This window comes from Harpia harpyja, chromosome 21 (genome assembly GCF_026419915.1).
Source record: "Harpia harpyja isolate bHarHar1 chromosome 21, bHarHar1 primary haplotype, whole genome shotgun sequence".
Taxonomy (NCBI): domain Eukaryota; kingdom Metazoa; phylum Chordata; class Aves; order Accipitriformes; family Accipitridae; genus Harpia; species Harpia harpyja.
In genome coordinates this window covers 16874119-16899895 of record NC_068960.1, presented here as the reverse complement: position 1 = coordinate 16899895, position 25777 = coordinate 16874119, and the positions used below count along the sequence as shown (strand labels likewise).

At 55.0% G+C, this 25777-nt stretch overlaps 2 protein-coding genes across 3 annotated transcripts; both read right to left on the bottom strand.

The window, feature by feature from the left end:
• Window positions 1-3541: 3541 nt before the first annotated feature.
• On the bottom strand, window positions 3542-6887 carry MRPL28 (mitochondrial ribosomal protein L28). 2 transcript variants are annotated; one of them, XM_052772913.1, is made up of 6 exons: window positions 6555-6887; window positions 6155-6307; window positions 5652-5786; window positions 4892-4978; window positions 3870-3962; window positions 3542-3802 (listed from the first exon to the last, which is right to left on the bottom strand). In XM_052772913.1, the coding sequence occupies exons 1-5, from the start codon at window positions 6840-6842 to the stop codon at window positions 3885-3887; spliced, it is 741 nt and encodes a 246-aa protein (XP_052628873.1). In that variant the 5' UTR covers window positions 6843-6887; the 3' UTR covers window positions 3542-3802; window positions 3870-3884. The 2 variants fall into 2 exon arrangements, with proteins under 2 accessions (XP_052628873.1, XP_052628872.1); XM_052772912.1 differs by having other exon boundaries at window positions 3542-3962; window positions 6555-6886.
• Window positions 6888-7339: 452 nt separating this feature from the next.
• On the bottom strand, window positions 7340-25053 carry PGAP6 (post-GPI attachment to proteins 6). Its single transcript, XM_052772911.1, has 13 exons — window positions 24893-25053; window positions 20574-20751; window positions 18209-18416; window positions 17989-18122; window positions 17342-17607; window positions 15784-16112; window positions 14903-14996; window positions 14228-14351; window positions 13405-13541; window positions 11107-11285; window positions 10472-10618; window positions 9948-10064; window positions 7340-9432 (listed from the first exon to the last, which is right to left on the bottom strand). The coding sequence occupies exons 1-13, from the start codon at window positions 24987-24989 to the stop codon at window positions 9136-9138; spliced, it is 2307 nt and encodes a 768-aa protein (XP_052628871.1). The 5' UTR covers window positions 24990-25053; the 3' UTR covers window positions 7340-9135.
• Window positions 25054-25777: the final 724 nt, after the last annotated feature.

Here is a 25777-nt window from a genome sequence, read left to right as displayed (position 1 = left end):
CCTGCCTGTTTATGGCCATGTCCACTCCTTGGGGTTTTTTTTCTACCACAGCCATCATCCCCCCCGCTCTTTTTGAGCCACGAACAGACAAAAACACCCGGGCACAGGGGCCATCCCTCGCCAAGCTGCACTGTTTTGGGTGGGTGATGGACCACTTTGCACCTCCCTTTGGACTGCCTGGCCCTGGGGACACTGGGAAGGGCTGTCACCTGTGGCAGGCGACCTTCAAGGTGCCCTCCCCGGCTGTGACTCTGCAGGGCGGCTCTCGGGAGCTCACGGCTTTGCAGTCCTTGGGGAGCCCTGGCACAACGCATGGCATGCTCCAAGCCCTTCCCTTGTTCGTGCTTACCGATGTGCTGCTGAGCGGTGCTTACCTGCGACAGCCAAGGAAACCTGACGCTTGAGTGAAAGCCTCAGGCAGAGTGCTCGAGTTGGGTTTGGATGACTAGCCCTGTTTTGCTGCCCCGTCAGAAGTCCTCCCAGCGCTGGCTGCAGTCCCTGCACAGGAAAATAAAACAACCAAGTGATTCTGCAGTCAAGATGCCAGCTAGCAGCTGTCTTGCCCGGGAAGTGCATCAACCGATCGGCACAAACCTTGGCCTGCCAGTTTGCCTTGGGATTTTTCCTTTCATTGCTGTCTTGCCGAGATCATTTTTCACTGTTGCCCTTTCTGAGCAGTCTCCACTGCTTCCCCAGCCTTATCTTAAGCTGCCAAATTCAAGGTGACCCTGTGCAGGGCTCTCTGGCAGTTTGTTGGTGGCTGTCGGTCCTTGCAAGCTGCTGGGTCTCTGCTCCCAGCCTGTGTGTTGGTATTTGCCGCGCAGGCTGCAGCAGTGCTCAGGATCCTCATGGTGGTTGGTGTTAGACGTGCACGGCACCTGGCCTCAGGACAGAAGCAGGGGGCTGGTGACCTCTGCTGAAGCCCGAGGCAGTGCTCGGGTCTGAGCTGTGCTCGGTGGCCAGGCCCTTCCCCTGTCCCGGGGTGGATTTGCAGCCTCAAGCTGACAGCACCCAATTTGCACCCACGGGTTTGTGGCACCTGTGGCTTCCTGGGAACATGTTGTCATGGCAAACTACCAGCTCCTCCGATTCCCCTTGCTAGGGCAGCGAAGGAACCTGGTATCTGCCAGACTGAGCTGACCTAGACAGGTAAAAACCACCACCACCGTACAAGCAGAATCAAGCTCTCTGTCTGTGGTCAGAGTTGCAAATGAACAGGTGTAAAACTACCACAGGTTTAATATCGGGCCCTGAGATACTCCTCCACCTCCTCAAGGTAACCTGACTGGGGGCATTGTAGCCCAAACTACCCCAAATGCTACACAGGGGCTCGCTCCCCACCTCGAGACATTTGCTACCCTGCCTAGCAGAAGGGCAAGCCAGCCCTGCATGCTTGTAACTTTGCTTTCTCTGAAGCTGCAGTACCCCTGGTCCGCAGGCAGAGTTTCCAATTTTCCTCAAGTCAGCAGAGTATCTCCATGAGAGTGTGTCCTTTGGGGGAAGTTCCCAGCCACATCCAACATCGGTGTAGGGAAAGGAGCAAGGGGAAGGTTTCTTAGAGAAGGCAGGGTGAGAAAATGGAGGGCTCCAACTCAGAAGTCAGGATTAACCACATCCCCAATCGCTTCCCCACGGAGAAGCTCCTGCAGCTCCTATTGCACCCTTCCAGTGCCCCCATTAGCAGCCCCTACCCCCAGCGGGACAGGAGGTCTCTCCCAGGCCTGGCCAAAAGCTCCCATTACCCCTCCTCACCCAACAAACCTTCCCAAGGCAGCAGATCCTGCAGACTGGGCATGCACAACAAGCAGCACTGAAGAACGGAGTCAAGGATGGGCAATACCAGCAGTGCAGCTGGGGAGGACGTACAGCCAAAGCTCTCCCCGAGAGATACAGCACCACAACTGAAGATAATTTTACATAACTAAGACCTACTAGCCCCAGTACAGAGAAGGAGCTGATAATTGCCCACTTAGCCGTCCCAAACAGCCCCCTCACTGCTGAGGAGCCGTGAGGCACCCAGGGACCCCCACAGGGCGGAGAACAGGATTCGGGCAGGTGCCAGCCACGCTCTGCCATAGCTGCACCGGGCCCGAGAGGCCAGACCAGCACCGGCACATTCCAGTAAAGCTACGGAGGGGGGGCTGGGACAGAGCCACAGTCTGGAGCTTTGCTCAGAGCTGCATTAAAATGCATGAGCTGTGCTAGCCCTAATGATGAGCAGAGCTGTCAAACAAGGAGCTTGTCCCAGCTAATTATCTCTAACGAGGGCAGAGTGTCAGGGTCCCTGAGGAGCTGGGCAGCAGCTTCCCACTCAGCTCAGTTGCAGAAGAGAGAGAAGATAAGCAAATGTCATTGTGATGGCCTAGCTACAAAAATCATTAATTAGGCAAATGCAACCTTCTGTGCCAGTTTGCTCTTGAGAACCTGGACTCCCAGAGCCGAGACATACATGCAGGCTGGGAACACCCCAGCTTTTGCCACCCAGCCCATCCCCTACAGTGCTGCACCTCCTGTGCCTGTGTAGACAGCACAGCCCCAGTCTGGCAGCCCCTGACCAACCAGCCCTACCAGTCAGGGCTGCACAGCTGTGCCACACTCACCTGGGGGCTCAAATACCCCTTGCGAGGGCTCAAATCCATTCTGTGGCCCAAAAAGCAGCAGAGAAGTCTGGTCTTCATGAAACACCACCATTTAGATCACATTCACCTCAACCACCTCCCTCATCCCCAGCCACCTAGCACAGCCCTGCAGAGGCTCTGTGCCTACTCAGTGACCACCTCCGCAGCACCTCTCCCCCAAATCTTTAAGGCAGACGTTAAGGCACTGGGAATTTCTGCTCCCCTGCGCTCCTACTCCATTCCAGTGCAGAGCAGACCAGCCACACACTGCTCTACAAGCCCAGTTTCTCTCTCATCATGGGTCCTGTGGCTCAGAAACTGAGACCGTACACTTGCCCTTACGTGCTAGATAGAAAGGGCAAGCATGTGTCATCCCAAGACATGATTAAGGTGAAGTCTCTTCTGAGGGCAAGTGACAATCCAGAGATAAGGCTCACACGAGGTCCATCTTGCAAGCTCTGTGCTTGTCCCTCACCTCAGAGCTAAAGGGAAAGGGAGGAGAGGCCGGTTTTGTTCCAGCCAGAAACCCACTGCATGACCATGAAGCTTACAGACAGCACCAGCGATACACAGTGCCTTTCCCTAGCATGTAATTATGGTAAGTGCTTTTTAGTCCCTTGTTGCCAGAGAGGAGCAAAGGTTTGAACACTCACTTCAGCTACCTTTTTTACAAAATAAAAGATTTAAAAGTCACCAACTTAAAACAGAAACAGCACTGGAAGCCCAGGGGTTAGAGCGAGCTGCACGGCCAGCGACTGTGGCTGGGGAGCTCAGCCCCACCTGCTGGCAGGCACTGCTTGGCGCGGGGGTTTGGGGTCATGCTTTTGGGGCACAATCGTCTCTGCTGCAGAAGGCTGGGTATTGATCTAAGTTACACCACCACTGTGTCTGGCAGTCCCCACTGTAATACACTAATGAGCAACCAGTATCAGAGAAAAGTTTACTGATATTCCCAAAATGCATATTTCATTTTGTATTGTGATCAAGCTCTCAACAGCAGCCAACTACTTGTACAGGCAGAAGAATCACGTTAAGTCAGTCTTACAAGAACACTTTCAGAGGCCACAGGACAGAAATTCTTTCCTCAGCCCACAGAAATGGTTCCTCACTGAATTTAGGCTGTCATTAGACTTCAACAACTGCAACATGTTCCTGGGCACGCTCTTCATGTGGCCTCTTCCACACAAGTGTGGTTCAGACAGAAGACTCACTGAACCCCATAGCTTGATCTGCAGTGGGGGTTTTGCTCCAAAGGTTTCTCTCCTTCTACTGCTTCTGCAGTGCCTGTTCTTTCAGTTGGTTGACGAGCTCTTCAGCATACACCTTAAAGAGTGGGACAGGGTCCTGAAACAAAGCAGGAGATAAACCACTTAAAAGGAGTGAACCTGAGGAACAGCAAGGGGTGAAGTCTAATGGAGAGCCCAGGGAGCCAGTGCTGCGCAAGTGCTAACAGTTAAAGCCAGAGGAAGATGCGACTGGGTTTTTTTCAGTGGCTGAACAAGGCAACCTGCTATGCTGTTCCTCAAGACACAGCTGCTGCTCAGCTCTGTAACCTTGCCTCAAAGATGACAGGCACCTATGTGGGACATTCATCAGCTTTCCCAGTTCTGCCTGCATCAGCAGCTCTCAGGAATCCCTTTCCTTCTAAAAGTGCTTCCCTCCCTCCTCACATTGCCCTCAATCAGAGCAGTACTGAAGCACGTTGAGTGAACATACCCCTTGAAGAAGCTGGAGCCCCACAGGATTCAGGGTCCAGCACTGCCTCATGCAGTCAGTGCTCCTGACCTGCTGTTCCTGCTGCAGCCACAACAGGAGCCAACAGGTCTGGGGGAAACGTTGCCAAGAGACCCCCCGGAAGCCCTTTTGCCCCAGCAGCTCTCTGGTGCGCCCTCCTCTGCATATTGCTTCTAACAAGTGAGCTGCAGCGACACAGGGTCACAAACTGAGTGGGCCCTGAGCTTGTATCCGTGTGTCCCAAAGCACAAGAAGTATGGCAGATGGCAACCAAAGACAAAGATGTTCGCGCAACAGGGCATGAGTTATGAGCCATCCCCCTAAGGATCTCTCCCCTCACCAAGGGATCTGGTTTACGATGCACTTTAACCCAGCCCCAGGTTTTGGGCACCCAAATTTAACCAGGTTCACATGGCTGCTCAGGAGTTTCAGAGCACCACTTCCATTGCTCAGGGGTGCTCAGGCTGCTCAGATCAGCTGGACGTGCAGCCTGATGCAGCTATGACACCTCGGTGCTAAGCATTGCCTCATGAACTCACCTTTTTTTCTAGGAGCCTCTGTTTTTCTATTGCTTCTTCTAAACTCAAGCCAACCCATTCAGCTTCCTCTTCTGGGATCACAAATTCCTGTGATAAAAGAAGGAGCAGGTGGTACAGTCTTTCAAGGTGACTAAGATGGAAATCCTCTCTATGCCCAACTCACACAATCATGCAATCCAGTAGGAACGCTGCTATGGACAAATCTTAAAACACTACTCCCTCATTTCTGGCAACCAAAGTCCACTTCCCTTCTCCCCTTTTCTCTTAGCAATGGTCCTGCCTTCTCTGATCAGTCGTGTCCACTGCTATGCTTCTCCTTTGCGTAGTTCTGCAGCTGTTTCTCAGCACAAATCCGGATGCTGGTGGTGTTTCTATGCTGACAACCATCAACAGCTGCACAAAACTAAGCTGCACACAGGCAGTCTGGGCTCTTTGCTACAGCGTCAGTACAAATTCTCACTACTGTTGGCAGTGCCAGCTCCTACCAGTACGTATTGCAGACCCTCACGGACCTCAATCACAGCAAAAATACAGGCTTTTGTCTTCCTAAGCCATCAGTACAGAAATTAGCAGCCCACAGAGAAACAAGAAAAACCTGACAAACAACGTCTAGATCTTTGTTGCCCATATCCTTAACCCTAAAGGCAGAAGCATTAACACTGGTTTGTGCTGTGACAGGATAATTATGGCATTATCAGTCTGGACGACCAGCAAACATCACAGCAGACACCAGGGCAGGAACTGCAGGTCAGGCACCCACCTGGTACTTATTATAGATCGCCTCTCTTCTGGCTGGATCATCGGGATGCAGTTTAGGATCCCGCCGTGCCAGTCGCAGCAACATCGTTCGCTTCAAATCCATCCCGAGCTTCGAGCACATATCGGCTTTTGGAGTCTGGAGAAATAAAGTCTGATGTTAAATTGCACCAAGAGACCAGCTGCTAGAGAACACGCAAGTCTATCAGCATGTAGACAACACTGGCAGTTTATCCACACGCAGTAGAGCATCTCAGGACACGTGTCATGAAAGGGGAAAGATCCCTTGGATTTGTTCTGGAGCTAATTTGATCACCGTTCTGATCTTTAATACCAAGGGCTCCAATCAAGGGGGTATGATAGGCTGGAGGCTTGAGACCTGCACTAATACATTAACAGCAGTGGTTAGCTGCAAGCCCCTGAGCAAGGGCAGCATGGGCGCAGACCTGCCTCACTGAGGCTCCTGCCCAGCAAGTCCCGCCAGCCCTGCCGGGCGCAGGGCCTCACCTTGAGGATGTAGAAGTCAAAGCCGTAGGCCTCGTCGATGAGGTCCAGTGTCCGCATGGTGACGGTGATGGTCATTGTGGCGTCGAGGATCTCGCTGTAAAACTGCCGGTCGAAGAGCTGCGGCTTCCACGTCTTGGGCAGCCTGGTGGAGAGCTGGGCAGAGACCGGTGGTCAGGGCCGGGGACGCTGCCCTCCCCGGGGGGTGCCGCTGCCGCTGCCTGCCCCAGCAGGCTGAGGCTGCGCCAGCGGCCGGGTGGGCCGCCCAAGACGCAGCCCCGTGCCGCAGCGCGAAGGCGGAGGCCGCTGCCAGCAGGCCCTGGTCACCCGCCCACCCCCCCGCCGCAGGGCACCACCGGCCCGGTAACACCGGCCTGGGGTAAGGAACGGCCGGAGAGCTCACCTTGTCGTTTTGCGCATACCGGAAGCCGCTAATCCAGCCCTCGCCGCCCCAGAGCCCCTCGTGGGCAGCGGGCGGCAGGTACACCGGCACCGGCACGTCCTGCACGCGCTCCCGCTCCCCGGTGCGCGGGTTCCGTCGGTAGCGCACGCCCAGCGGCCGCCAGTGCACGGGCGTGGGCGGCGTGTCGTCCTGCAACGCCGCCAGGTAGTGCTCCGGCAGCCGCGCACAGATCCCCTCCCGCAGCCGCAGGGCGGGCCAGAGCCGCGGCGCGTACCGGTGCAGCGGCATCGCCCTCCCGCCGCCCGCTTCCGCTCCCAGCGCCCAACGCGGCCGGAAGAGGGGCCGGAGCCGCCTCTCATTGGCTGGCGCGGACGGGCCGCCCGGGAGACGACGGCGGCCGGCAGGGGCCGCGCCGCGCCCGCGTTTCGCCCGCCCGGCAGTGGCTGCTCCGGCCCTGAGCCCATCGGGATCGACTCCAGCCGCCGTGTATTTGCCCTCAAATACCATTACCTTTATTAAATTATAAAACTGTAAGCTTTAAAATTTACCGTATAAAATAATCACAGGTATTAACAGCAAAGGAAAAAAAAAAAAAACAAACAAAAAAACCAACCACCTTTTTTTCCCCAACACAAGGATTTGCTCAGATTTTACCCAAAATAATTAGCAACCCTGCCCCAGCACCTAACACAACTTCGTGCCAGGGCCAACAGTCGCGGCAGGGGGGTAGGGGTGGACACACAAAAGCAGAATTTCAACGATCAAACACAAAATAAACCATCACCTTAGCAGGATCTCTCACCCCAAAGCTTCTGCTTCGAGGCGTAGAAGCCCCGAAGGAAAAGGCCGGACGAGGAATTATTGCTTTCTCTGGTAACCGGCAGCACCCGGGCCAGACGGGCAGCCTGGCAGGGACGGCACGGCTGTGAAGGAGCGGCGGTTGCCTGCCTCAGCGCCGGGGCTGCAATGCCGCTGTGCAAACCGAGATGGGGAGGGGGGGGAAAAAGTGCCTAAAAGCGATAAAAGTTGGAGGAAACCCTGAGGGCCCCACGTTCCCCCCCGCTCCCGCCATGCTGTTGTGGATGGCAGCAGCAAAAGGAAAGGCGGGGGACGTGGGTGACGGGGGACAACACCGCTGGGTGCAGGCGAGTGCCCTTCGCTCGTCCTGCGTCCGCTGAAAAAGTCAGATTTTGCAGAGGAAGGGGAGGCAGAGGGATAAAGTGCAGAGCTGAGCAGAAGGCTGGGTGCTCTCCAAAGCAAAGAAATAACCCCGAGGCAAATCCTTCATTAATAGCTGTTTCCTCCTCAAAGCCACGTGAGGAGGGGCTCCCAGCAGCACACACCAGACCGACCACAGCTGGAATAAACCAGCAAGGAATGATGTATTTGAGCCCTTATCTATAGAATAAGGATGGGCAAAAACAACTTTCCCGGTTGCCAAGTTTCTGCCCTTGCTTTCTGATGCCTGCACGCCCTATAGTAAGGCTAAGGTGAGACAGATGCTGCAAAGGAGACCGTAGCCACCTGGGGAGCCCATGGCAATGCTCCTGGCTGGGGTGGGACACTGCCAGTAGCCTCAGATCAGCCGTGACTCCGCAGCAAATCCAGCCTCCGAGGCACAGCAGGCTGGAGGAGCAGGGGGTGCACAGCTCAGACACCATCCTGGACCACCTACGCTGCCCCAGGCAGAGCTGCGCACATGCCAAACCCACAGAAGGGAGGAAGACAGTGAATACCTGAACATCAAGAGAGGAAGGGGACAGTGCAGCAGCCTGGCTCCTTCTAGATGAGCTAAGAGGGCTAAAGTTAAACTTAGACTAAACCCTGCACTGCTGCAGGTTTCACAGCTCTGGGCGAGATGCTGTTGCTGCCTCTTGCATGTCCCTGCATGGGGTTTTTTCACATTCCTGCCAAGTCTGATCCTGAATCCAGGGACCAAGTCCCGGCCTTGTTCTTCCCCCCTCAGAATCAGGACTAGGTAAGAGCAGCACCGCCTGTTTCATGGGGAGAGAGGCTCCAGACCCCTGTGGAGACGGCGGCCAAGGGCCCGGCACACACCGAGATCAGCTCCCTCCCTCCCCATCAGCACCAAGGGCACGCGGCAGCATTTGCCCCCCAGATCAGAAGAAACCCGTTCTTCTCTTGGGTTCAAATGCTGATTGCAGGATGGCAGGGGAAATCCCTGTCCTACAGTCCTCTGCTAGGACAGGGGGTGCAGAGAAGAACCCAGCAGCCAAAGCCCTGGGTCCAGCTCAGCATGGGCTAAGCCCAAGCCTCATGGACGCAGCAGGAGGGGAAGAAGGGTTGGCGGTTTCCCCCAGGGCCATGGGGAGGTGGGGGACAGGCTATTCCTTGATCTAGAACCACAAAGAGCCTGCCCCATCCCAGCAGAAAAGCAGAGGTGGCCTCAAACTTGCCTTCACAAGACAAGTCCACCATCTTCATCTTTAAACCCGGTCCATACTGCACCCTCCAGTGAATGAGCACGTAAGAGGATCGCTGATGTGTGAGAGAGCAGCAGCCCAGACGAAGAGCAACCTCACCAGCCCTCCTCCACCTCTGCGACTGGGAGCCAAGCAGTTCAGGTCACAGCATAGAGCTCCTCACGGTCATTCTGGCAGATCTGATAGCGACAAGTGAGCTTCTGTGACCAGGCCCAGGGCTTCTTATGCTTGTCCCGAGGAGGAAGCAGGAAAGCAACGCTGCAAGCCACCAGCACGTGCCAGGTGCTGTGGGTGTAGTAATAGTTCTCATTGGTTTCCATGAATGCATATACTGAGATGGCGATGAAAGCCAAGGTGATCCCTGGGAGGAGGTAGAAAACCCAGCGCTTCCACGAGGAGGGGTAGCAGTGTCTGCGCTTCACTCCGTGGTAAACCTGGAGGTGTCAGAGCACAGAAGGGTTACGCAGCCAAGCAGAAGCTTAGGCAGGGGGAAAACAGCCAGTGCCGCCTGACCCAGGAGCATCTGCCAACCTGACAGCAGGAGGGTGTGCCTGCTGCCCCTGAGAAATTCAGCCTCCCCCCTTCTTGGGGCCATCTCTTCTGTGCAAAAGCCCCTATCCAGCTGAGGCACCAAAGCCCAGCACAGATGCTATAGCTTCTGCCCAGGGCACGGGCAACAGCTGACCGTTCTGGGACAACACTACAGCCACGGGCATGCACTCAACTGGAGCTGCAGCAGCTGGACTGTGCTGAGACCTGTAACCAACACATTTCTCAGCTACTGGAGGGGTGGAAGGTGAATCCCTTGCCCTGCTCCCTCTCCCCCTGGGTGTTTCAAGGAGATCAAGCCATGCTTGTGGATGGGCTGGAGCCTGGTGTCTGCTCTGCCACCATCACTCTCCAGAGGGGAGCTAAGGGCAGCAGGTCCTGCCTGGCTGCCCTTACTTACCCATGCTGCAATCATGATGACGAGGGCAAAGAGGCAGGGACCCATCATGTTCCACACCCCTCTGCGGTCCAGCTGCAGGGACATGGCAATTAACAGGGTCCCCAAGACAAAAAGGACCTGCGAATGAGACATCACCACTATTGTCAGCAGCTCATCTGCTGCTAGAGCACAGCCAGCCATGCCAGAGGCAGGAAGGACCTCACCTCCCGGCCACCCAGCCCTGCATGCGTGCAGGACTCAGGAGCTGCACCTTCAGAAGGAGAAATCAGAGGACCCACAAACCTTTCCCACAAATCTCAGTCCCTTCAGGCCCAGTCCCTACAAGTACACAGGTTCACGATACAAACTCCTGGGACAAAACAAGCCACTGGCTTAAAAATCAGGGTGGCACTGGGTGACAAACAGGCTTTGTCACCAGGCTGGGCTGTGTCATTAAAATACAGCCGTCAGAGGGCTCAGCATGGCTACCCGCGGCTCAGCTGGCTCAGGTCTGGCCCTGCTGAGCAGGGTTACCTGACACTCACATATTTCAGGATCTTCTTCACCCTGGACATGCACAGGATCGTCACCCAGATGGACACCACGGAGCCCAAAAAGTCACAGTACTGTAGTGTATCATAGTCCATGATGCACATCACTGCGACGCCTGGCTGGTCACACGCATGGTAGAACTAGAGGCAGGGACAAAAGCAAAGGCTAGCACGAATCCAGCAGCAGCACACCGCTTTCTGGGAGGGAGAGGCAGGAGAAGGCTCAGCCCATGGCAGCCAGGACCCCTCCTGGCAGTGCCTCCAGGAAGCTCCACCAAACCACCATGGCATTACAGAAAGCAGATGAGAGCAGCCATCAATCTGCACCCTCCCAACAGCAGCTAGGACAGCACCCTTCAAGTGTGCAATGCTCCAACCCCATTCAAGCTCTCTGGGGTCCCACCCCCAAACACGAGCACCCGCAGTGTGGGTGGAAGAGCCCAGTGAAAATAACATTCCTGCCAAGGTCTGAAGGGGCAGGATGTGTCCATGGAGGTGCTTGTCCAATGATCCTAGAAGCTCTTAGTGGAGCTCCAGGATAGACTGCTCCACCAAGGACTTCACTCCGATGCAGCATCCCTGATGCTCAGGAGGAGCTGGCAGGGGACCCGACAAAAGGCAATCCCTACCGTGGAGAAGAACATGGTGTAGGTGTAGACGGAGGCCTCCACCAGGTAGTAGCGATAAACAGCAACCGCTATTGCCGGCAGGAACATGAGGTTGCTCAGGGTGAGCAGGAGGGTGGCCAGGTTCTGCGCACCGACAGACTGGGCCTTGGTATCGTCTGTGCAGCTCCACCCGCCCCAACCTGCAGAGCAGAGTGGCTTGTGTGGATCTCACATGTTCTACCTTGTCCTTCCACAGCACCCAGCGGGAGCCTGGGACACTTCAGAAGAAGCAATCACACCCCCAGACTATCCCTGAGCCTCCTCTCCCTTGCTCCATCAGCTGCTTGCGCTCCTGTTCTCAGGATAGTCTCGTTACTCATCACATGCTCTGCTGTGGAAAGTCTTGAGGAACCCCAGCAGGGCCCCATGTCTGCTCTGACGGCATTCCCCAGGTTGTTTCCGTGTAGCAGAGGCCATCCTACGTACAGTATGGGTCTGTCCAAGCTGGTACTTTTCATCCCTACAGTAACTCAACACACATGCTACTTGCTGGTGGTACATCAAGCATTCAAGGCTCAGGCGCACCCAGCTTACACTGTCATGTGAAGCAAGATCCCTACGGATCCCAGGAACCAGGGTGAAGAATGACCCACAGCACTGAGGAAGCCATTGGGCTCCTGTCCTACCACCTGTCACAGCAGGGCAGACTGCAAAGCCAGGTCAGGTTGCTCTGGGCCTTACCCAACTGAGTTTTGAAGATCTCCAAGGATGGAGACCTGGATACTGTGCAAAGATGAACAACTCTGATGGGGGAAAATTTGTTGTCTTCGACTTAGCTGGAAGTTTCCTTGCTGCAACCTGTGTCTGTGGTCTCTTGCCCTTTCCCTGTGCTCCCCCAGAAGAGCCCAGCTCCAGGGTCCCTGTAACCCCTGTGGGCAGTGCAAGGTGTGATTTGATCTCCCTTCAACTCCTCCAGGATGACCAAACCCGCTGCCTCACCCCAGGGTGACATCCAGGTCTGCACAGGACAGTGGGAGTGAAAATTTCCTAGAGGACAGTGCATGCTCCAGGCTTGACAACAGGGGACAATTCTCAGCCTGCTGCCTGGATGCCAAGGACAGAGCTGAGACAGTCTTCTATAAACACAAACCTGTTGGGTTTTTTTCTTTGGGTTTTTTTTTGTTTGTTTATTTTTTTAATTTAAATTATTTTAATTCAAGATTAGGTTGCTCATGCCCTCTTTTTGGGGAAAGGAGGTCAGTCACAGGGCAGCCGGTGTATGTGCAGACACTCCACGGTCAACAGGCAGAGTTAAAAGTAGCATCCATGCCACTACAGTGCCACTAGAAACCAAGCCAGCAGCTCTGCCCCTTCTGCCGGCTCCCTGCCAGGCAGGGCCCAGGGAGGCTGCTCTCTCCAGTTTATTTCTGGGTCATGAATATGCAGATGGGGCATTTTGCTCCTAGTGATTCAGCAGAAGCTGTCCTCAGCCTGATTCCCCAGTTCCCTTGGGTGCTCTGTGCTTCCCAGAACCTGGCACCCCTCGGGGAAATTAGGATGCTGTTCTCCTCGCCCATCATCAGTGCTGCAGCAGACAGCAGGGACGTCCTGGCTCAGGCCCAAAGCAGCAGTGAACCACATTTTGCCTTGCCCTTCTGCTGAGAACAGGTACACACACACCCCCAAGCACAGCAGAGCTATCATCTTCCCTACACCACTGACTCCCGCCCAGTCTTCTCATCCCATTAAGATAATTAGCAGCTGACACAGATGTTCCTCCTCCAGGGGCACCTCTGAGTCTAAGGGCTGGCCTGCATGCTGGCTCCTGGCAGGAGACAGAGCACCATGGCAAAGCACAGGCAGGGACTGCAGCCTGGCTTCGTCGCGTCCTATACCAGGACCCTACATAACAAACGGTCCTGGAAGGCACAGGCTCTGACACAGGCATTTTCAGGCAGCCCTGCCGACACCCTGATCTCTCTGGGGATGCTCAGAAGCACCTCTCTAAGCCCTGGGGTGGGGACGGGCGGTCTCCAAGCTGGAAGCAAAACTACCATTCAGCAGAAAGCTGTCCTCAGCCTGATTCCCCATTTCCCCTGGGTTGCTCTGTGCTTCCCAGAACCTGGCACCCCTCGGGGAAGTCAGGGAGCTCCCAAAGAGGCTCCACGGGTGCTGAGGGCTCTTTGGGTAGGTGCTACGACCCCAGGCTGCTCCTGGCAGCTGCAGCAGACCCCAGGCTCCCTTACGCAAATACCACCGCTGAAAAATGTGGCCTCCCCCTGGGGAGGACAGCAAAGCTTCCTAGGAAAACACACTCACCAGCCTTGCAGCTGCAGCCAGCATAGAGGTAGCCGTGTCTTCTCAGGAGGCTGCATTGTCCATATGGCCCACAGTCATTGAAGCAGGGGGTGAGGTATGCGAAGACGGTCACTTTGGCTTCTGCGGCATTACATTCACTGCAAGTACAGCAGGTCGCCTTGGTACCCCAGTCCTTTGGGGCAGCCTTATGCCCAGGGAGCAATCTGCTCCAGAGGGTCAGGCCATGCTCGTGCATGCAAGCTCCCCGCTGTTTTGGGATCTGCTCCATCCCTCCTAAGAGCTAGAAGCAGAGCGGGCTCCCTCTCCACTCAGACTGCCAAACCAACGTGCAGGCAGGTGTCAGCTCTCCCCAGACCCTGGTACCCAGGACCAGTATCGCCAGCACTGTTTTACAGCGTGTGCTTGGCCCCTTATGCAAGGAACCACCAGGAAGGCGAACCGCAGGAGTATGGGCACAGCTGCCTGCATCTCAGAGACCCCCAAAGGAATAACAGCAGCATTTTCATTTACCAATTTATCACTGCAAAATTCATCTGGGGAAGAGGAAGCTCAGCCAGGCAGGCTCTGCCACCCACAGTCTGCATGAGACATGCCAGCTTGGCACCAGACAAGCTGCTTGGGTGCTCACAAGAGAGCAAGTCATCACTGCCACCCACCTCCTTCCCCCTCCGCAGCTGTCGCTTCACCCCTACCATGTGAGATGAGCCCACGGCACGGTGGTGAGGTCAGGGGTTCGGTTTTGCTCATGCTAGCCAAGGGCAGCAGGACGCAGAGGCAGAGTGCTCTGAAGCAGCCCCAAGGCAGGATGACACACCAGACTCACCCCTGGCCCTTTGGGCAGATGAGCTGCAGGGAGAGGAACCAGTCATCCGTCTGCGGGTACAGGACAATCAGCATCGCTTCTGCAGAGGATGTGCTCATGCTCAGAGGATACCCCTGGAAAAAAGCTGAAAGAAAAGAGGGTGCTGTGACGGGCCAAGACTAGGGGAGAAGGGTCTGCGGCAATCCCAGGCTGAGACCAGTTACATGGGAATCAGATACTCCTGTGGCTCCTTGCTCCTGTCCTCAGGAGGCTCCAGGGAGCCATCCGGAGAGGACTCTTGCTCTTCAGACCCTTGTTGTTTCTTTTATCTCAGCTCTCAGCACTTGTCTGGACAGCACAAGGCACCTGGAACGGCCTGTTTGCTTGGCTAATCCTCCAGTGCAGAGCTCAGCTTCTCTGCACACCAGCAACGCCTTGACCATCCCCAAACCTCCTGCCAACGAGGCTGGAAGAGTGCCAGCTGGTAACCAGGCCTTCCTTTGGTGCAGGGTAGCATCTGCACCCCAGCACCCCAGAGCATATGCCAGCACAAAGATCTCAGGAGGGCTTGTGCCAAAATCAGCTTCCGTGGGACACCCCACAAAGCCCTGAGTCAGTTTACAGCTCATGAGGTCTAAAAGCAAAGCCCTGAGATGGCGTAGCTGAGCTGGCAGCGGGTGCCAGTGTCTCTCATACCTGTGCTGCAGTTCTGCGTGGCATTGAGGGACAGCACCGGCGAAGCTGCACTCACACATGCTACCACGGTGGCATTGGCCAGGCTCACGGATGTCTGTGCAAACAGAGCAGTGTCCCACATCAGACCACCCTGATGCCGCCCCCCCCGCACAATTCATCTCCCAAGCTGCCCACGGTACACAGGAGCAGCAGGTGACAATAAATCCTGCAGATCAAGATCACCCATCAATTCACCAGCTCTTTCTGGGCAAACCCATGTTTACCTTGCTCTGCACTGCACCGCACTGCATGCTGGCTGAAAGGCAAGAGAGCCTCCCGGAGGGACTGTGCGGGGGGCACTGCCACCCAGCTGGGACACTCACACGAGCCCATCGCTTCAGTGTGAGCACAGAGTGGCAGAAGTCAGAGGCAGCAGGACATCAGGACTAAGCCCTGCTCCAACCCTCGGGAAGGCAATAACCAGCCCTTGTGACGAGATTCATCATCAGAATTTCAGGAGGCCGATTTCGGGGTGTCACTGAAGGAGTCTGGGAGTCAGCAACTCGGGCAGGAACATCCCTGGGTTTCCCTGCTCAGTCTCATCTCCTGGTGGCAAGGCACCAGGCTCCCACCTGGAGGAGATGGCATTGCAGCTGCTTTCCATTCCATCTCCTCTGCATCACTGCCACCACATGCCAGCAAGCTGTGGCATTTGAGTTGGAGTTGGCAGGTGGGACACACTGGAGTTGGCTAGAACAGGCTCAGAGTGTTTTGTAACGACATAAAAGAAAGGGAAATAGTCCCACCAGTACCTACAACCCCTGGAGTTTGCTGACAAACAGCTCAGGAGCAGGGGCAAAACCCTGCAAAGAGAAGACAATCCCATCAGTCAGTCTCCGCACCTTGTTAAGCAGGAGATTGACCACGAGGGAACCCCCGCTGTCCATGCCAGTGTTTAGGTTGAGGAGGAGGAGGGTCGGGGAGATGGAGTGCACAGGCACACTGGGACCATTCAAGAGCCTGTAGCGCACAGACACCACATCCAGGTCCTCACGAACGACAGGCTGGTACTGCAGACAGAAGCTCCTCTGGTCGGACACATTGCGTGAAGCCTCTCCTGTAGGCAGAGTGGAGCTCCCTGCTGCTCCTGTGCTACCTGGTCTGGGACCAGCTTGGCTCTGGTTTAGGCTGCTGAAGTTAAGGAATGAACTGGTACTGCCCGGTCTGCAAGCTGTAAAGCAAAAAAGAAGAGGAGTCAGCACAGGCAGGACTAACACCTCACACAGGCAGGGCCTCGGCAGCTCCAGACCTTCAAGTGATAGCACAAACTGGGGGTATTTCAGCTGGTTCAGGCACTGCAGTATTGGCTACAGCCCCTGAAAGGCACCATGAACTCTAGCATCAGCATCCACAAGTTGGAACACTGATGAAAGACATACAGTGGTACAGCGGATGGAAGAAACCAGGAGCTGCAGGGAAGTGGAGTGGGAACAGAAGAAGTGATGACACACAGCGTCATAACACATCAATGTACCCAGGGAGTATTCACTGACCAGTGGCAGAGCACAGCTCTTAGCTGTCCCATAACCACACGCTGCATAAAAGTCTCTACCAGTTTCCCAGACATGAGCAGACAAGGCTGAGCAGAAGAGGGAAGCTAACCCAATACAGCTCCAGGCACGAGCCGTCACGTCACAGCAGCTGGAGCTGAATGTCACACTTGGAGTCCCACTGCTGGAGCCTGTCCATTGCTCCCAGAGACTCTAGTGCTGCCCTCTAACACCTCAGCTACCAGTGCCAGGCCTTCAAGCACGTGAAATTAGGCTCTGCTTTGAGGAAGAGATGGCAGAACCCCCACTAGAAGAAAACTTTAAAAAATTTACCTAGCTGGTGAGCTTCCAAGACTCCAAGAGTCAAAAAGGGATCACGGTCACGTAATAAGAGGATGCAAAGATGCCTATCACAGCCACAAGGACCTTGTGACCTCCTGAGTCACAAGGTGTCACCTGAATGGTGACATCCCCTCACTGCAAGCCAAGATATTACCCCAAGTAAACCTCTGAGATGGTTTCCTGTCTGTAGCCTGCTTATGGTCAATCAATAGTCAACGTATCATTAGTCTGGTACATCTGCACAAAACTACTCTCCCCGTTGGATTTTAAGCCAGCCACTGCTTCCCAAACAGCCTTTGGAAAACATCATTGCTTCAGAGACCCTGAACTTTTCAGGCATTTCCAAAACAGGCAGCTCCAGGGAGTATCACCCCTTGGGCGAACACTGGAGCCTTCACTTCTGATCCCAAAGCAACAACTAGGTCTCAGCCCCCAAGGTTATGCCCAGGCAACCAGCATGCTGGGGAACACAGGCCACTACAGCCAGCCACCCAAAGGCCCAAGAGAGACACAGTAGGCAATGTTCTCTCTGGTCCTTCCCATAGGGCTAGAGGAAGTTGAAGCCCACCTGTGAAGGAAGCCAGCATCTCCACCGACACACTGGCATTGGCAGCACCGAGACTCTCCACCATGATCTGCAGCCACTTCTCCCAGGGGGGTGAATCCAGGGCCAGGCTGCAGTTTACATTTCCCACGCAGGTGATGATCCTCTGGAAGGACTGGGGCAGTGTGATGGAACCCAGCACTACCCGCACAGCGCACGCTTTTTGCTCGCTTGTCACGCAGTTTCGCAGCTCAAACCGCATCCCTGCGGCATGCTTGGGAACAAAGACCCTGCAGGAAGAGGGATCAGCAGTTTGCAGAGCTTGTACTCTCAACACAAGCCAGCCAGGACCCACCACAGTCCCCGGGGCTTTGTGGCAAGAACTAGATTACCTTGGTCAGAGCTGTGAAAATCCTTCCAAAGGGAAACATCTCAAAGAACTAAAATTCCTACAGCTGAACCTCTAAGACCATCTGGGAAGAGTTGGATAAGGGCACTCATGTGCTCCCTATACAAACCCTACCACTGCTGCAGAGAGCTTGGCAAACAGGCTCGGAGACCCCCCAGCTCCAGCCCCACGTGGGAACAACAGTGGCTTCTCCTAAGCAGCATCCTTGGGAAATCCCACCCCCCCACAGCCCCAGGTCTTTCCATCTGCTGTTCTCACTCACTTGACATGCAGTGGCTTAGCAGGTGAGACAACGGTTTGTGGCATAGCAACACCAGGCTCCAGAACAGGCATCTCAGTGAGTCTGAGCACAAACATATCTGCCTGGAACATATAGGGGCATGGAGTGGAGAAACCCTGCAGGAGGGGAGAGCACACTGGTCAGCTGTGGCGAGACACACTGGGCAGAGTACAGTGGCGAAGACCCTCACCAGGACCCTCACCTTCACTTCAATCCTGCCGGCAGCCTCAGGGAGATGGGCAGCGATGAACCAGTCTCCAGCAGCAGGGGTGGTGATGTTCACAAAGGTGGTGTTTTGCACAGTGCTGCTCAGAGTGATGCTTATGTTATAGGAAGGACGGACGGTTGCATTTGCAGGAAAATGAGTGCCCAGTGGATTAATTACAGGAGGGGCTCCGAAGCGAAAGTGCCTGTGAGAGAAACCAGAATGCAAATAAATCAAGGGGTGTAAAGACACTGGCAAGATAAACTGGGATGCAAACTCATCAGTAGACACCCAGGTTGGCCTGGGATCGGAGAGGGAGCAGTCTGGAAAAAAAACCCATTTTCGAGTTGACCACAAGAGCCATCATTTTCATCTGGTGAGGACTGGCTGCTATTAGCTTATCTGGGATTTATTTAGAGATTGGTTTAACTTGGCTGCTTATTAAGATAAGGATTTACATGGTTCCATCAAGCCTGAAAGCAAATTTCCACACTTACTAAGGTTAAGCCCCAGATGCAAGACTACTCCTTTTTTATAACCATCAGCAAATTCCCCATATAGGCTAAATCATCAACGAAGAGCTTTCATTTTCTAGCAAAGATCTGCATCTTCCCTATTTCCTCTTTTAAGGAGGGCGGGCAGACAGACTAAAAAGATGCTTACAAAGGAAGGTCCATGTGACTGACTTCAGCACACCAGCACTTCTGCTTTCCAGATAAGCACTCCAACGTTTGAAGTAGCAGAAAAGCAGGCAGCTAAGCAACATGCGAGACATTTATTTGGGCAGCCAATCTGGCATTTAATTTGCTCGCTTTTGGACTGTGCTGCAACAGAACATAACAGGTCCAGCAAGCAAACGTGACTGGGGGTATGTTATTAACCCATTTGAGCTTAGCTGGGCTGGTCTTCATTTCTTAGGGTATCATTTTGCTGTTGCCTTGTCCCTCACATCCCCAAACTACTTGAAATTTATCTGGTGTCCTGGTTTTGGCTGGGATAGAGTTATTTCTCTTTCTAGTAGCTGGTATAGTGTTATGTTTTGGATTCAGCATGAGAAGAATGTTGATAACACACCGATGTTTACAGTTGTCGCTAAGTCATGTTTCTACTAAGTCAAGGATTTTTCAGCTTCTCATGCCCAGCCAGGAAGAAAGCTGGAGGGGCACAAGGAGTTGGGAGGGGACACAGCCAGGGCAGCTGACTCAAACTGGCCAAAGGGGTATTCCAGACCATGTGACATCATGCCCAGTATATAAACTGGGGGGCAGTTGGCTGGGGCGTGGATCGCTGCTCGAAAACTAACTGGGCATCGATCAGCGAGTGGTGAGCAATTGCATTGTGCATCACTTGTTTTGTGTATTCCAATCCTTTTATTACTATTGTCACTTTATTATTGTTATTATGATTATTATTTTCTTCCTCTCTGTTCTATTAAACTGTTCTTATCTCAACCCATGAGTTTTACCTTTTTCCTTCCGAATCTCTCCCCCATCCCACTGCGGGGGGGGGAAGTGAGCAAGCGGCTGCATGCTGCTTAGTTGCTGGCTGGGGTTAAACCACGACATCTGGGAAGCAGGAAGCAGGAAGATCATCTGTGCCAGGCTGCTCTGGAGCAACTAAGAGCACCGGTCTGTTCCCAGGATTGATGAGGGAAGCACAAGCCAAGCAGCTTCAGTCACTCCCGAGACCTCCGTGGAGTGGGTGCCAGAGACCCACGTGTCTCCATGGGCACAACTTGCCCAGGAAACTTGGTACCCTCCCAAGATATGGCTCAAAGTCTTGCAAGGTTTTGACCTCAAATCCTCCAACAACTCCAGTACTGCTTTAAGCAGCATTTCTTTCACTGGCATTAAGTTTGCAATCTTCTCATGCTCTTTTGTCTGCAGGACTCAGCATTCCTCTCCTATCTCTGCTCCACACACAGCCGCATCCCTCACAAAGTGTCCCCAGTCTCTCTAGTTCCTCTGCACTGGGGAATTTGTCTGTGTCCAATAGCTTTGGGTCCTCTCAAGCCACTTGTAGTCCTGCCACATCCTTCTGTACCGTGTGCAGGATCCTGCCAGGCACAGAAAGGTCCAGGAACACCTTTGCTCATGAACAGCAACACCAGCCTCACTGTGAAGGGCTTTCCAGTGTTTCTAAGGTGTCTCTTAGACGCCACATCTGATAGCCCCAGATCCACCAGTAACGTGAACGCAAAATGCTCCTACAGGTTTAAACACAGATTAAGAAACTATGGCTGCTGCAACTGGGTAACAGATGCCCAGCCTCCTACAAACAACCAGCCACAGCCGTGAGCAACAAGGACAAGAGAAGGGCAGAAAGCCCACGTGGGCAAGCACTGGCACAGGGACATACATACACTGTGATCTCCATGTTGGTGCACTCAGGTCCTTTCCCCCGGGACGCTTGCAGGAGCCAGCGAAGCAGCACAGTGTCTTCTGGCACATGGAAGTGGAAGAGCTTAGCGTTCCCATACCAGCTGTAGAAGGACAGCTTCTGTGCGCTCTGAGAGAAGTACTCGGAGACATACAGGGAGTCTGAAAGGCAGAGAGCACAGCAGTTGCCGGCGTGGCTGCTGGGGGCAGGCTGCAGGGCTACACCCACCACAGAAGCACACAGGAGTTCTAAGGTTGCTGGAGAGGAGCCCTTTGAGTCCCTGATTTCTCATTGCAGTCCCACTAGCTACGTGGTGATCCACGTTGTTCCTCCAGCCAGAACTGCCCACACCCCTGCTACAAAACCGTCACCTGGAGCCAGAGGGCTCTAAAAGATGCCTTAACTACGCTCTGCAAGATGTGCTCTGAAGATGACAGATCACTGGAGACACTGAGGAGGAGGAGGAAAAGATCAGGAGGAAAAGCTGATGGCACAAGAACAGGCGATGGAGTAAGCAGCAGCAAACCCTGGGGCAAATGGTGCAGAGCAGATGGGTGCAGGTAGTGCAGGGGTGCTCTGGACTCCAGCAGCAGCTTATGGTGCCAAAAGGCAAGAGCTGTGCCCTTGTCTCTGCTGAGCGCACGGGCTGATGCTATCAGTCTTACCCAGCTCAGGATACACACACTGTGCAACACACTGCCTTCCTGTGACATGCAACAAGGTGAAAATCCATGTGCTGCAAACCTAACTCTGCCTTCAGAGGTACCTTCCAAAGTCTAAAGACTTTCCTACCTGGACAAAAGGCTGCTGGGATAGCGAGAACAGCCCTAGGGTAGGCTGAAAGGTCATGCAAGAGGACAACAGCTATTCAGTCAAAGTGCCATCAGGACTAGCTAGACCCTCCATCCATCCCTCTGCCCAGCTATGCCTACAGGTCACCCCCAGCCTGCTGATAATTTCACCTGCAAAATTATATATGAGTGTTATTGTCAGCAAGAAACCAGCCAGACTGCAACTTGAGGATGGAAAAGAAACATCCCGCCAGGGTTGGGAAAGGGGGAAAACTGCACGGAGACGGCAGAGCCAAGGCCATGCCACCCACCCGAAAACAAGGTTCATAAAACTCAGCAAGGGTGTAGAAGACGATGTCTTCACATCTCTGCTGAGTCCTCCCAGATGCTCCTTTCCTACTCTAGAATTCCCTGGAGTAGGGAGAAACCGTGGCAGCTTTCAGACGCAGATTCCTCATTCCTACTGGAGAATAAAGCAGCAAGCGCGGTTTAACTTGCCTTCCTCCAACGCTGCACAGGGTCTTGTTGGAAACACAGAGGACCCAACTGAGTTTAACAAAGATGCCAAGGAAAGAGGAAAACAGTCCTCAGGCAGGACCAGAGCCTTGGGACATACTTCATGCCAAGAGGAACCTAATCCTAGGAGGAACTACGATTTATGCCCGAAAGCAGGACGCACGTCAGCCTGCACCCACGGCGCTGCAAAGAGACAGGAACGGTAATCATGGGTTTAATTCCCTGGCAAATTACCAAGCCAAAGCCTCCGGGCACTCTGCAAACCCAACAGGGAAAGGAGGAAATAGGAAAGCAAGAAATACCAGCCATGCAAGCCAACTGTAGGATTCGCTCTTGGAGAAAGAGCGTGGCCACCTTGCCTCACCGCAGGGGCTGCCCTGGCTGTGAGCCCACAGGGTCCAGCCAAGGGAGCAGCACTTGCAGCACTTCAATGCATGGGGCCAGGCAAGGTCACGGGGAAGGGTGAGCCTTGAGCAGGACAGCGAGAAGTCCACAGCCCGTGGGCAGAGCCGTCCCGCTGCGGTGTCCATGCCAGGGTTACGCTGCTCTCTAGGCCAGCAAGGAGCAGAGACCACAAAAGGGGCTTTTCAAGCAAACACTCCTTGGCTGCAATGCCAGCGCAGTGCGTGGGCTATTACAGACAAGAGCTGGCCGTGATCCCCCACAAGCCCAGTTACATTTCACGCACAGGAGCTACAGAAGGGAGCAGTCTTTAATCAGCAGCACCTATATCCCCAGCTGCACTCTGCATGCACACGGCATGTTCGTTTCTGGAAGTCCATGGAGATGTTTGGGCACAGAACGAGGGTAGACAGGGACACAAAGTGTGATTAGAGCTGGGAGAGCCCTGGTCCTGCTCAACGCAACAGGTCCCATCAGACAACCTGCATGGGGATAAGCCCTCCTGCCTTGATGCAAACTGCTCCAAGCCCACCGTCAGGCTCTGCATGGCCAACAGCCACGGTCACCACCCGTCCAGCACGTTCTCACGAAGCTGAAGCATGATTTGTTTGGTTTTTGGGGAGATGAGGGCAGGCAGGCTGCAAAATTAAAAACTCAAGCAATCAGCAGTGCTATTTACTAAGGACTGATCAATCAGGAGCGAGCTCAAGCGCAGTAACAGGTTGAGGACAGGCAGGCAGACCTGCCCTGCCCACGCACTGCCTGCGACCAGGTTAGCAGCAGCTGTGGCCGTACTGACGAAACATCAGCGCGGCCAAAGTCCACTCACAAACAGCTTTTTGTGGTGACAACCGGCCAAGCCCCTGCTCGCAGGCTTCGCTGCGCTGGACACCCAAGAGCTGCACCCAGGGAGCGGGTAAGCTGACTCCCAGGGCACCCTCTGCCTGGGCTGACAAGGAAATACCATGGGCAGCTAAAACCAAATATCAGTAAAGAAAAGCCAGAAAGACAGGTCACTGCAGGCGAGGCGTGTGTTCCTGCAGCCCATTTGCATCAAGAGAGCGTACTTTAGTATTTGCTGTGCTCTGTATGTGTGTCTCTCTATTCAGTATGCTCTGCACCTGCATGGCAACACCTGTAAAGTCCCACTCAGCTGTCCCACGATGTTAAACAACCCTTTAAACTGAGCAAGGAAGTTGTCAAATGGATGTTGTTTCCATCCTCTCCCATGTAGATTCCACATAAGCAGATTTCAAACATAGCAAAAACCAAAAGTGTTTTTAAGACAAGAAACAAAACACGGTAGAATCACAGATGCAGAGGAGACATGTTATTTGAATTTCAGAATAAAGAGCCGCCTGCAATAGCTTGGATGTGTTTGTCCAAAGATGATCTCATGGTAGTTTTAGGAAATGATACCTTGACTGCTGGTGTCAGGGCTTCCCGTCAAAAGGATGAAGCCCTCATTTCAAAGCAGACGCTGTCTGAAGCTACAGAGACGGTGATCAGTCTGACTCAAGAAAAAACATAGCTATGTGGCAGGCTGTTTGGCCATTTATAAGCTAACGGAAACCCTGTTCCTGTAGCCCAGGTCAAAAATCCATCTATAAACGTTCTAGAAGGAGGACCCCTCACTCTGGGTAGGCGCTGATCTTCACCAGCACTCAGATCTAACCTTACGGAGGCATTCTCCGAGCCGGCAGGACGGCGCCCAGACAAACCAACCACCACACCTCAAGCGCAGGGTAGCTCTCCAGGGCTGGGAACCCAGCTAACAGGATGCCAGAGGAGGGTGGGCCTGGGGAAAAAGGCTATCTTACCCATCGGCTCCCCGGAGCAGCCTCCACGCTTTGCAGACTATGAGGAAGTGATAACCACTGTCAACAGCGGACAGCCACCGCCGGCACAAGCTTACCTCCACGACCGGCTGAAGTAGGCAAACAACCTCACCTCCCCAAACCTTTCTTTCCACCACCGCACCCGCCGGCTGACCCTCCGGAGGGGGAGGCACGGTCCCCGGGGACCCCAGACCCCCAGCACCACCACGAAGAGCAGCCCACCGCTCTGCCAAAACCCCTGCTCCCGTCCAGCTGCCTTCAGGCGCTGGAAGTAAAGTAACCTGAAAACAAAGCAAAACCAAGCAAAACAACCACCGCCACCGCAGATACAGCAGAAACCCCTCTGGGTCCGGGCCCGACCTCTCGCTGCTCTGCAGCGCCCGACACAAGCACTGCTCCCCGGAGACAGTTCATAGAGCCCCCGAGCACCCAAATCACTCGGGAAATCACGAAACCACCTCAAAACCACCCGTGGCAGGAGCTACGGGACTCAGACCAGCTCCCGGGGCTGCGCGGCAGAAAAGTCCCCGCTCACTTTAACGTAACCGGCGCCTCTGCCCCACGGGATCCCACCGGCCCCCGGGGCGGGCAGCGAAGCCCCCCCACCCCCCCCGGCAAAGGAGCCAGACGTACCCCTCTGTCCCAACCCTGACCCCCTCGGAGCACCCTCAACCCTCCCCCCAGCACCCCGAACATCCCCCCGGAGCATCCCCAAACCGCCTCCGAGCCCCCCCCCATCCCCGGCCGGGACTCACCGGGGCCGGTGCGGTTCCCGCGGCCGGCGGGGAGCGCCAGGAGCTGCAGCAGGAGGAGCAGCAGCAGCCGCAGCGGCGGGCCGGCTCCCCGCGCCATGGTCGCCCGGCGCTATCCCGGCATCGCCGCCCGCCGCCCACCCCCCAGCGCCATCGCCGCCGCCGCCGCCCGCTTCCGCCGGCCCGCCCCGCCCCGGCCCGCCCCCGGCGGAACCACCGCCCCCTGGGGGGGAGCCGCTGGGACGGGCCCGGGGGAGTCCGGGACGGCCGCGGGGACAGCCGGTCTGGGGGCGGCCCTGGCGCCCCCCCCCCCGGGATGAACCTGGGACCCGGGGCTGTCCGCGGAGCGGGAAGACTTGGGGTGCTCGGGGACAAAGCCTGGGGCTTACGGGGTGCTCAGATCCTGGGGGAGCTCCAGCACCGACCTGGGGACCCCTCCCCCCCATCCTGGGGAGCTCCCGGGATGGGTCTGGGGACGCCCGTGATCCTGGGGAAGTCCTGGAGTCCCGTCAGCACCCCAAGGCCCCAGATAACCCCAGGGAGCCCTATGACCCAGAGACCTGAGATGGTCCTGGGGTCCCCCCGGCACCCCGATATTCCAGGAGGTCCCTGAGAGCCCCAGGAGAGTGACGGGGGGGGGGCTCAAAACCCCAGGAGCACCCTGGACCCGTGGGCGAGTGCCCTGGGGGAAAGGGGGTTGGGGGTGCCGGTGGTGCTGGAACCAGGCTGCTGCCGCGGTTTGCTTCTCAGTGCCGTGAAGGGAAAGTAAGATGGTAATTTAGGATCAGTTTAACCTGAAATCACAAACATTAACATGCCTCAGTTGTAACCAAACAGCCCACCGTACCCTAGCGCAGAGCGGAAATTCTTGGGGAGGCTCAGCCGTTC